The sequence below is a fragment of the Polyodon spathula genome, chromosome 31 (assembly GCF_017654505.1).
Source record: "Polyodon spathula isolate WHYD16114869_AA chromosome 31, ASM1765450v1, whole genome shotgun sequence".
Taxonomy (NCBI): Eukaryota; Metazoa; Chordata; class Actinopteri; order Acipenseriformes; family Polyodontidae; genus Polyodon; species Polyodon spathula.
Window position 1 is genome coordinate 1,676,227 of NC_054564.1, and position 12,213 is coordinate 1,688,439.

Here is a 12,213-nt window from a genome sequence, read left to right on the forward strand (position 1 = left end):
TCCCTCTTCCTGTAGCCAAAGGCGTTGCAAATCCTACTACTGGAATGAAGACAGTATCCAGGATCAAGAGTCTGTTATCAGGATGTTAAAGGGGGTCGACTCACCCAATGTGCTCAATCTCTCCCAGCCCTCAAGCTCGGAACACCTCATATCCAGTGACCAGGCTGGGAACGTCAGGTCTGCTTGTACCTACAGAGGACTACTGCCTGAAACTGAAGGCAGTAGTTTCTTCACAGGAGAAGTCACCACAGAACTGCAAAGTCAAGCAGTGTCTGCAGAGGAGTCTGGGATAAGTGGAGTGGAGAATGGAGTACACTGGGGTTCGGATGGACCTCCTCAGGGAGGTACGGTCATCACTGACTACGAAACTGAGAAGGACAGTGTGGTTGTGCTGCTGGGATCGGACTGTGATATTGGGGAGGGTATGGAGAGTGTACAGAGACTTGTAGGAAGGGATGAGACAGCAGGAGTTCCCGTTGCTGAGCTTTGCAAATCAGATCAACATGATTTAGAAGATCTACAAGAAGCAGATCAGCCATTGGAGTTCTGTTCTGGAGATACCAAAGATTTCAAAACACTAGGGGAGAAAGCAGAGGGTCATTCCACAGCTGAGGTGGGCAGCAAAGGGGAAGACAGCGCAGAAGGGGACACATATAAATCTGAGGTTGCCACCTTAGAGAACCATGACAGTTTAACTCCAGCCCAACAACCGCTGCCTGTGGTTCAAACTGACCCCATCTGTCCTGCTTCCAAAGAGCACCTGGATCTGCCCGGTAGCAGGTCAGCCAAACACCCTCCTGACTTCACGGAGCTGTCGTACTTAGACTTGGCAGGGGCTCCCTGTGTATTACGGGCATCTGGGCACACTTGTCCTGTAGTGGACACACTGGACTTGGCTGTGAAAGGTGTGCTGGTTGAACTTAAAGCAGCCCCCTTGGAGAAGCCAAAGCGTGTTTTAGACTTGGGCAGGCTGAGCAAGGAACAGGTCAGTGGTGTTGTCTCCCCAGCTAGCATAGAGGAGACTCAAGGACTGTTAGGAGTAGAGGAATTCACAAAGGCACAGGTTGAGACTGAACCTGACAGGTGTATAGATAGGGAAAGCTTGGATCAGGGGGTCACACAAACTGAAGACCCTGAAAAAACAGAAGTGGAGAAGACATCTTCACAAGGGGAGGCCAAAGACTCCCTGACCAGAGAAGGGAAAGCTGCGCTTGAGGAAAACCTGGAGAGGCTAGATCTGAATGTCCAGGATTCTGGGATCAGGATTAAAGAAGCTCCAGGAGGAATAGGGCCAGCCGAGGACTTACAAAAAGATTCTTTAAAGCCAACTGGGATCCAACCTGGGAATGACAAAGACTCTCCTAGAAGTGGGAATTCAAACGGGATGAACCGGGAGGCACCAATCTCCCTCGCTCCCGACGAAACTGATTCCGCCAAACCGAAGAAATCTGTGAAAAGAGTGAACTTCATCTGCCAGGAAGAGGACGAGAGACAGGCAACAGTCAGGCTAAGAGACGATGAGGAGGAGTCGCAACTGGGCACAGCCGCAGTCAATGGCACAGCAGGATCGGATGGGAATCTTGCCCCGCTCGGGGAGCAAGAAGACCCCCCAGAGAGGAACTGTGTCAATGACAACACAGAGGATCAGGAGTCCCCTGCCAGTGGCAATGGGGCTGGCCTTTATTTCAAGGTTAGGAATATTACAGAAGCAGCACTTTGCTTGGCAGTAGTTTTTCTAATTGATTTGGAATTCCCAATTTAGTTCAGAAGTTCAGATCCCAAAACAGTAAGGAAATCTGCAGTAAGGAAATGTAACCTTATGAAAATTCTAAGACATCAGTATTATTCCAAAACTAAATTCATTATACAGGTTGTATTTATTGTTTAACTACATTATATATTTGCTTTATCTTCCAGAGGATGAGTGCCCTGGTAAACGAGGGGGTAAGTTTATTCTGCTATAACAAATACAATCTCTGAATTACTTTTATTAGTTTACTAACTGTAGACAACTCTGTGCGAATTGTTAGTTGACATATGTAGAAAATATATGTTGATCATGAATAGATTCAAATAGGAACTGATCGTTTTGCTAAATTGGCAGGACCCTTTTTCTTGTTCTACAAAAAAGAAATTCTACATGCTATGCAAGCCGATAATCTTGTGCAAAATCGTACGATACAAAAGAAAATCAGCTTGTATCTTACACAGCACGCTATATCTAATTTTTTATATTTATACATTATCTTTTTTACATATTTATATATTGTAGTTTACATTTGCTATTTACACATTATATTTGACATTATTTACATATTATATTTTAGATTAGATGTTTTATATTTGACAATTATACATTATATTCTAGATTTGATAATTTGACATTTTATATTGTATATTTATGTATTACATTTTGCCGCAGGAGACTACTATAAACAGGAAGACGGTTAAGAAGACCCGAAAGTTCATTGTGGATGGGAAGGAAGTGAGCGTGACGACGTCCAAGATTGTGAGCGACAACGACAAGAAGGACGAGCAGCTGCGATCGGTCAGGTATACGGAGCAGAAACACTGCCATCGAGATACCACAATCAATCAACATCGATTAGTGATCGGTCAGATAGACGAGAGCAGAGCCACACCGTAGAGATACAACAATCAATCAACACTCGATTAGCGATCGGTCAGATAGACGAGAGCAGAGCCACACTGTAGAGATACAACAATCAATCAACAATCAGTTAGTGATCCATGGCTTTTATTTTGTGAGCCAAAACATTCAATAATCAATCAGTGGCCCTGGTGCCCTATTGGAGCCTCACCTAGCCAGCTACCCAGTAACATGTGCTTTCCCTGAGCACTGCTAGACTATGCTCCTCTGCTTGTATGTATCTGTGTGTTTTGTGATGAGAAGAATCCAATAAACTATCTTGCTTTTTATTAAACCTTTGCGGCCCTATGTTGGACCAGGTCCGACATTACAATTTTTCCTTTCCAGTCCAATGTCAGACCCTGTCCGACTTCATCAAAAAGACATCAAGCACAGGTCTCTAGTCGTTTTTTCTCTGGAAAAAAAGTCAAAAAAACCTTTCAATGACTGAGTGAGACTGAAAGGAGCCGAGTGAAGCAGAAAAAAGGGGGAGAATCTCATAACATGGACATACACAAAGGAGGTAGCTGCTTCTGCATCCAGCACTTAAAGAATAATACAGACATTTGCAGAGCTTTTTGAAATGCTATCGTATTATTGAGGAGTTTGATCAGGAGAGGATTTATCAGTATGCACGTCTAGTTCAGCTGGTAGCTGAATCTCTCAACCTAACAAACAGGAGGGTTAAGGGGGATAGAAAGCCAGAGCAAACCTTGATTAATACCAGCCCTCCTTCTCTGCCCCTAGACGTCAGGAGCTGCACGCGCTCAGACTGCTGCAGAAGGAGGAGCAGCGTGAGCAGACCCAGCTGGAGCAGAGGCTGCAGCAGCAGAGAGAGCAGATGTTCAGGCACATCGAGCAGGAGATGACGGTAAGACAGCCCCAGAGCCCCGCCCCCTGCCCCAAGACCCTTGCCCTCCAGCCTTCACAGCCCCGCCCCCTTCCCCAGGACCATCCCCTGCAACACAAGAGAGAGCGATCGCTTCAAAATTCCAAGAACAAAATAAAAAAAAGAAACAATCAAGTAGACAAACATTTCGTCTGGCACCGCCTTCACACTATAAGAAACTATGTGGATCAGACGAAGTAGGTCAAGCAGACCCACGTTTCGACTACAGCCTCCTTCACACTATAAGAAAATAAAATCAACATTTTGCTACACTGAAGAAGGCACTATTCAAAACTTTTGTCGACTCTAGTTTCTTGTGGTTTGTACCTCTGAATGTTTCTCAACCTTGGTCACGTCGCACACCCGTCTCCCTGTAGTCGCAAGTAGAAACCAGCCTTGCGGGAGGTTGTTGGAAGTGTCACTGTGTGTCTGTTTGTGTGGTTACTGGGCAGGGTAAGAAGCAGTACTACGACCAGGAGATTGAGAAGGTGGAGCGACAGTACCGTCAGTCCAGCGAGCGGATGGAGCAGGATCACACCGTGAAGCTGCGGGACGAGGCGCGGCGGCTCAAAGCTCTGCAGGAGAAGGAGTACGCGCGACGCAGCCAGCTGCTCAGGACAGACTCCAGAGAGGTAGGGATTACCATTGCATTACCATTGCTCTCGTGTGTGAGTCGATCAGGGGTCTCCAGTCCCGGTCCTGGAGGTCCATTCCACTCCAGGTTTAACAGGTACAATTATACAATTAACTACTTCAGGGTCAGACTGGAGGTTTAATTAGTTCAAATCATTTAGAACCGGGTTGGAAAAAAAGATCCAGGGTTGTGGTTTCATCTCAGCGATCCCTAAGGTAATGCTGTCATCACTCCCATCTTGAACACAAATTGAAGTGATCTTAATGGCGTCATCTAAGTGATCCAAAGAGGTTGCACCAGTGTTACCATTGCTCTCATGCTAGTGATCCAGATAGGGGTGGCTCCATCATTACCATTGCTCTCATGCGAGTGACCTAGATAGGGGTGGCTCCATCATTACCATTGCTCTCAAAGGAGTGTTCCAGATAGGGGTGGCTCCATCATTACCATTGCTCTCAAAGGAGTGTTCCAGATAGGGTGGCTCCATCATTACCATTGCTCTCATGCAAGTGATCCAGATAGGGGTGGCTCCATCATTACCATTGCTCTCAAAGGAGTGTTCCAGATAGGGGTGGCTCCATCATTACCATTGCTCTCAAAGGAGTGTTCCAGATAGGGGTGGCTCCATCATTACCATTGCTCTCAAAGGAGTGTTCCAGATAGGGGTGGCTCCATCATTACCATTGCTCTCAAAGGAGTGATCCATTGAGGTGGTGGCTTCAACTAAGTCAGGGCTGCCCTATGGATGTCTCTTAAGCTATATATGACTTATTGATCTCTGCTATATTTCGTAGTATACCATCTATGGTTTTTAGTTTGAAAAGACTGAAAGGGTAAACTGGTCTTAAGCCTGATTCTCACGGGACTAGCAATCACCAGATAAACAGATGGATTCTGAATTTTTACCAACATCAGTGAAATTTAGTCCCATGCAAACCATCCGTTTACTTTTATCCCAGATAATTTTCTCAGGGGTCTTCAGTTTTCTTTACAGGACAATTATTATCTGTATCCTCGCCTCACCACTCACGACCCCGGGCTATAGGGCGCACCCTGCACTCCACATGTAGTGCTTTTTCTGGATGCGCCACTCGGGAGCCCCCCCTGTGTCTTTTTACTCCTGTGAGAATCAAACATGGGAGCATTTCCAGGGTGTTCGCCTCAAAGCAATACCAACCTTTACAATGAACCATAAAACCATAAAATTGGCACAAACTGTCCTGAGATTCTCCAGTTCAGTAAAACTACGATTGGGCATAATCAAATTGGGGACGGGCGAAAATACAAAACATAATTTGTGACCCAAAAAATGGATGCTTTGAACGATGCAGTTGAAGGTATGAATGGAAATACACATCACGCAAGGGGTGAAATGGTTATTCTAGACTTTGGAAAAGAAGGTACAACTAAATTAGTTATTTACATCCAGTTCATTGTCTACAAATTGTGCACAAAAGCACCTTCTCTGGCCACAAACATCACATTTCATTTTTAATTTACAGACTTTCCTTGATGAAAGCTAATCCACGCCTGGGAGGTTATTAGATGTCCTCTGCCTTTGACCATCTCTGAGGACACCTGGTTTTTAGTCCCGTGCGAATCATGCTTTTAGTAGTCAACATGCAGCATATTAATCTGTTATCAGTGAAGTGTCTGATTGTATCCTCTCTGCTGTAGTCAGTGTTGAGGCTGTAGTATCTCATTGTATCCTCTCTGCTGTAGTCAGTGTTGAGGCTGTAGTGTCTGATTGTATCCTCTCTGCTGTAGTCAGTGTTGAGGCTGTAGTGTCTGATTGTATCTTCTCTGCTGTAGTCAGTGTTGAGGCTGTAGTGTCTGATTGTATCTTCTCTGCTGTAGTCAGTGTTGAGGCTGTAGTGTCTGATTGTATCCTCTCTGCTGTAGTCAGTGTTGAGGCTGTAGTGTCTGATTGTATCCTCTCTGCTGTAGTCAGTGTTGAGGCTGTAGTGTCTGATTGTATCTTCTCTGCTGTAGTCAGTGTTGAGGCTGTAGTGTCTGATTGTATCTTCTCCACTCTGCTCTCTCCAGGAGCACAAGTTCTTGCAGAAGCAGCAGCAGGATCTGAACGACGCTCTGCAGAAAGCAGTTCAGGAGCACAAGAGGAAGGTGGCGGCAGTGGAGTGGGAGTCTCTCACTAAGATCCAGCAGCTCAAGAGGGGTATGAGCGGCTTCCTAGAATAGAATATATATATATATATATATATATATATATATATATATATATATATATATATATATATATATATATATATATATAGATATATAATATATATATATATATATGTGTGTCTGGGTGTCTGTGTTATGTATACACAGACCCACAGACAAATACATATTTACATAGGCTTTTAGACAGATTTGTCTCACAACCCTCTCTCTCTCTCTCTCTCTCTCTCTCTCTCTCTCTCTCTCTCTCTCTCTCTCTCTCTCTCTCTCTCTCTCTCTCTCTCCCCCCCTGCAGCCCGCGAGTCTGTGATCTGGGAACTAGAACAACGCCACCTTCAGGAGAAATACCACCTGTTCAAGCAGCAGGTGAAAGAGCAGTTATCTCTGCAGAGACAGCAGCTGCTGAAGAGGCACGGAAAGGTGAGGCTCCCCTGTACATCCCACAGCCCTTCCTCCCCTCACCCTCTCTCTATCTATCCCACTCATCCTCTCTTACCCCCTTTCCCGTTTCTAACCCTCCTCTCTTACCCTCTCCCCTCTTCCTCTCCCACCCCCTTTTTTCACCTCCTCCTCCTCTCCATGCCCTCTCCTCTGCCCTGCTATCTCACCCCCCCTCCCCTTTCTCCCATATCCTCTCACACCCTCGTCTCCCCCTTCTCCCCTTTTCTCTCACCCCTTCCCCTTGTCTCACCCTTTCTCCCCTACTCCTCTCTCACTCTGTCTCTCTCTCAGGAGAGAGAGCGAGCCAGTCGTTTCCACCATTCCCTGCTGGAGGACCTGCGTTCCCATCAAGCCCAGGAGCGTGCTCGGCTGCCCAAGAACCAGCGTTGCGATGCCAAGGCACGGCTAGCGCTGTTCAAACAGAGCCTAAAAATCCAGGGTGTAAGCAGCGGTGCCGAGCAGAGACAGCGCCTCACGCAGGTCAGTGCTGGTATTGCACGCTCTCACAAGACCGGCACAGGGCAGAGGGGAGAGCCACAAAGTGTTATTCTTTCTACAGTCGGTTTGTAGCTTCTGAAAGAAGAAAAAAAAAAGCACATTAAATGGCACGATGTTCCGGAGTGGCTCACCTGGTAAAAGCACAGCCATGTGGTGTGCAGGGTCACCGGTCTTCGGGAGGGATTCCAGAGGGAGCATCGTAGTGGCCTTGGCGCTCCCGCAGGTTAGGGAGCCAAAAACCAGAAGGAACTGCTTCTCATCGTGCTACAGCAGACCCGACCAGCCAGGCGCCCAGCGAGCTCAGAGCGGACACCTGCAGGGCTGGCCTTTGTCCTCCAGAGGCCAGCAGTTCGCTTAGCATTAAGGTGCTACCAAGTTTGTTGTTTATGCTTAGAAAAAGGACCGTGCTACTAGCCTTTCCAGCAACAGTTGCAGGATTCTGAAGAGTGGCCAGTGGAGATAATGCGGTCGAGCAACACAAAGTTCTAACCTTCTCCACGTTCTGCAGTTCCAGGCAGAGGAGGAATCTCGTCAGAAAGCAGAACGATTGAGGCAACAGCAAAACCACGAGCAGCGACTCAGAGAACTGCAGGAGCAGTGTGACAGCAACAGCGCAGAGCTGCAGCAGCTTCAGGTAACACCTCCAGGGCAGAGAGGCAGCAGCATTGTCAGAGAGAGGGGCAGGGAGCAGTGTTGCAGGTGATTATGGACAGCCGCTGTGTTAAAAGGGATATTGTTTCCCCTGGTGTGCAGAACGAGAAGCTGCACCTGCTGGTGGAGAGAGAGAAGAGGAAGATACGAGCTCTGGAGGAAGAGCACACCATGGAGCTGAGCGAGTGGAGAGAGAGGCTGGCCTGTCGCAAGGAGGTACAATATATTCACAGCATAGAGACCAGAGACACAGACACTAACACACAGAATAGACACACACACAGAATGACACACACTCACGTACACAGCCACACTCCACAAATCAACACAGACACACACACATATAGAGACGCTAAAACACACACACACAGCCTCCCACAAAAACAGCGACACACACATACATTTGAATATTTTTATTTTGTACAGATTTAGGTTAAATATTCACTGATTATAAGGGAAATAATGGCATAGTTGATTAATAGGTCATTTTCTTTTGTCAACTTGTGTTCCCACTACACAAAAAGAAATCTGTGTTAATCGTGGAGGACGAGGCAGATATGTAAAGGGTGGGGGGATGGAGGTGCTTGTCTGTGCTTGTCAGTGAGTGTGCACATCGATCACACAGTCCCAGCCCTGTCTGTGCTTGTCAGTGATTTCACATCGATCACACAGTCCCAGCCCTGCCTGTGCTTCTAGGTGTTGGAGGAGGATTTGGCTCGAAGACGCAAGACTAAGAACCAGGTCCCTAGGAGGGGCAGCGAGCCGGAGACCCGTGCTGGGAACAGGCTCTCCCGATTCCTGCCCAGCCTCAGCTTCTCCGACTAGCGTCCCGATACCTGAAAATCTGGAATTCCCAACACGGCTTCTTTGCAGGAATTCCCAGGTGGAGCTGTGGGAAATCTAGGAGGGAATGGATTCTGAATACCCCTTCAAACCTCTCCCACTCGCCATTGTGTGTATATAACCAGTATATACAAGTATGAAAGGTACATACATTGAAAATAATTTAAACCTTTTGTGTACATCCCAAAAAAAACTTGTAATTTATATGTACCAGTCAGTAACTTCAAATGTTGTTTAAAATGTAATCAATCTATGTGGTTCTGGGTTCTGTTGCTCTAAATATGAGTTTCATTGACGTACTTCTGCCTCTGCCTGGCTTTGAACTGCTTAGAGCTTGTCTGGAGAGCCCTCATTCCATTCACGTGACAATATTACCTTTCAACTCTGTCAGCCCCCCCTCCTGTCTTTGTCGCTATATATGCAGGGTAGAGGGGACTGTGTCACATGATCAGAATGGAACGCGGCAGGCCTTTCAGTGCTCAGCAGTTAGGATTCTCTTCAGGATCTCAAAGCAACTCAATAGCAGGTAAAGGCAGATTTCAAATGATAATACCTCAATACTGGAGCAACAGAATTCAGAACCACTGGGAATGACATCACAAGACAGTAACTGAATTCCAATTGAAATGTGACGCTTCTTAATTAATCCAATCGCAGGGATTACTTACTTTAAGTCAAAAATATTTCACATAAACGGAAAACAGTATTTTAATTTCTACTAAAAAAATTGGGCTCAGTGTATATTTCTTTTTTCTGTAAATATGATTAATAAATCTCTTTTGTACATTGACAGTTGTGCTGGACCTACTGTCTTTTTTTTTTACTGTAATAATAACTGATGTTTTTTTTTAAGAAAAATTTCTCCCTTTTTAAATTATTGTTTCGTTTCTGAGCTGAAACGACCTTCAGTTCCCCAGCTGCAAGTAGTTTGACTGTATCTCGGGTTCCGCTCAGGGTTGCAGTGTAAATAAACGATCAAGGCAAATACTCGGCAAAGACAAACATGTTTATGTTACTGCTTTTAACCCATTAAGTACCAAATCCTGTTTTCTTTGAGAAATCAGAACCCAGGCTGTATTTATGCCATTCGATACATCACATTTAGACTTCACTTTTGCATTTAACAAAATTAGAGATGGTTATCATAACACTATAGAGTGAAATAACAGGTAGATGCAGGTTAAAAATGCACGAAAGAATTACGAAGTAGCACTTTATGGGTTAAGGAAATACTGCTCTGCTGAAAACTGTGCATTAACTCAAACCTACGTAGGATCGATTGTGGGCTGAGCTGAGTGGGGGATGGAGGGGGGTGGTGCTGGGACGCCAGAATCACTGTCGAGCCCTCTTGAGGTGTTGTGGGCTAGTCAACGAAACACAGAGGATGGAAGGTGCCCACTTGAAGACCCCAGAGATGTACCCTACTTAGCTCAGTTCAGACGGTTGTCATGCTGATGCACTGGGGAGATCGCACTGGGTTGAGCCCCGGAGCCAGCATCGCAGCCGTTGTGTGCACTGATGCGCTGGGGAGGCAAAATGAGCTGATCCCTGGAGCCAGCATTACACTTCAGCCATCAACACCAGACAGAAGGATATCTACATCATCAGATGGAAGGAAACACAAATGGATGGAGACGCAGATGGATCACATTAGTTTACTGTAAAGCTACATCTTATTTGGTGCTTATCTTGGCGAGAGCAGAGTTCAAATCAGCATGAAGTTTTAACATCTACTCTCATGTATTGGAAGTCTTTACAACAGGGAACAAAATGAGCAACTTTAACTCTTTATGTGTGACACGTGTGCAGTCAGAGGTGCAGTAAGATCAGATGCAGCACATAAGGAACCCACATTGAGTCTGCTGCATAAAACCTGAGAGAGAGGCACAAGTGGATTCCTAATACTTGTTGTAGAGGACATTTATTTTATGCAAGAGTCCTGTTTAAGTGTTATGCCCGCAGTGAATACATACTCTGGAAAATGAAGAAAAAACTACATTTACAGATTTTTTTTTTTTTACCGATGTATAGATTTCCAACAATATTCCTTCTTTCTAGAAGTTTTCTATGAGTTGTACAGCCATTCAAACAATGAAAACAACATGCTGGCTCCACCCACCTCTGTCTGCAAGTGTGGTCAGCAAGCACCCTAACAGAAAATTGATATTTTTTTTGTGTATTTTGCTGTAGATTGTAACATATTTTAAACATTACTCAAATTCTCTTGGTTTATATACTTAAACAGCCTGAAAACGAAAAGCTATTGTTCAGGGGTGAAATTCTATTGCTTATTTTGATGCCTGTACCGGGTACGTGGACTCATTTAATCTGATTTCCATCCAAGGCGGACGCATTCCATCCAATCATACAGTCCACTAGCGCAGCGATTCTCAAAAGCGCTTTCATTCAGCACAGTTCAGCTGCTTGTATTCTGTTTCCTCATATGCTTCTGTTAGCTGCGATTGGCCGTTATTAACGCCAGTATTATCACTGCATGTTGATTGGCCGAGCTTTCATTCTGATCAGATTTCATTTTGGCATGAGGTACAAACCTCCACCCATTTCGCATGGTGTCTGCGCTCATTCGTTGATCAACGAGAGAAGACTTTCGCAGTGCAGCGTGAAATCTGCGGTATGGAGTCCTGATCATTATTATGATGTAATACTTATTTTCTTTAGTATGGTGGAGAAACTGTCTGAAATATTCAACGTGAACATCGCTGCACATGAGTTTTGAAGGCCAGAATTTGCATGGAATATTCAAAAATACCAAGTGATGCATGGGACAAGTAGAGATTTACAATAACATCAAAAAGCAGGATCAGATTTTGGGAATCAAGTCAGAATTTCAAACATTGGCCCAACTTCCAAGGTACAGGTTAAGCAAAGTGATCAGTTGCATTGGGACAGATCAGACATCTGTCAGTCTTGTATGTAGCTGCCCAGTATCGTGGCTCAAGCATCATAACATTAGGTGCCCAAATCAGTTCCAGCTGAAACAGCAGGCTTTGTTTTTGGAGCATTTCTATGTTGATTCTGTTGGATTTTTTCATCATGAGTTTCACTGCTTCACAAACACAATACTAGCGGTAATGGCATGGGCGTGAGTTCCACTGTAACCTTGTAACACACCACAGTAATATCATTATCCCTTCAACACAGACAGGCACACAACGCTCTGGAGAGCTGCCTAATGGGCTTGTCCACATTATCCCTAGACACGCACACTCACACACAGGCACACTCACACACACGCACACACACACACACACACACACACACACACACACACACACACTCACACACTCCTTGCAAGCGGCTGGATCAGGTTCCCAGTAGCCTTTAAGAATTTTTAAATCTTTAATTAGCTCAGGACTGTAGCCTATGTTCCACTCCCCTTCATTACACTCCTTCCATTACGAG

General features: G+C 45.3%; 1 protein-coding gene across 1 annotated transcript in view; it reads left to right on the top strand.

Annotated features, from left to right (window-relative positions):
- Nucleotides 1-9,517, top strand: part of LOC121302987 (STE20-like serine/threonine-protein kinase) — a 25,082-nt gene extending 15,565 nt beyond the window's left edge. The window contains exons 8-18 of the mRNA XM_041233369.1: nucleotides 1-1,690; nucleotides 1,918-1,944; nucleotides 2,423-2,553; nucleotides 3,398-3,521; nucleotides 3,992-4,171; nucleotides 6,220-6,349; nucleotides 6,653-6,777; nucleotides 7,090-7,278; nucleotides 7,805-7,930; nucleotides 8,050-8,163; nucleotides 8,644-9,517. The exon at nucleotides 1-1,690 is cut by the window's left edge and continues 386 nt beyond it. Of these exons, the coding sequence (XP_041089303.1) occupies nucleotides 1-1,690; nucleotides 1,918-1,944; nucleotides 2,423-2,553; nucleotides 3,398-3,521; nucleotides 3,992-4,171; nucleotides 6,220-6,349; nucleotides 6,653-6,777; nucleotides 7,090-7,278; nucleotides 7,805-7,930; nucleotides 8,050-8,163; nucleotides 8,644-8,772 (2,965 nt within the window). The 3' untranslated portion in view covers nucleotides 8,773-9,517. The remainder of the gene's footprint in view (nucleotides 1,691-1,917; nucleotides 1,945-2,422; nucleotides 2,554-3,397; nucleotides 3,522-3,991; nucleotides 4,172-6,219; nucleotides 6,350-6,652; nucleotides 6,778-7,089; nucleotides 7,279-7,804; nucleotides 7,931-8,049; nucleotides 8,164-8,643) is intronic.
- The last annotated feature ends 2,696 nt before the right edge of the window (nucleotides 9,518-12,213 follow it).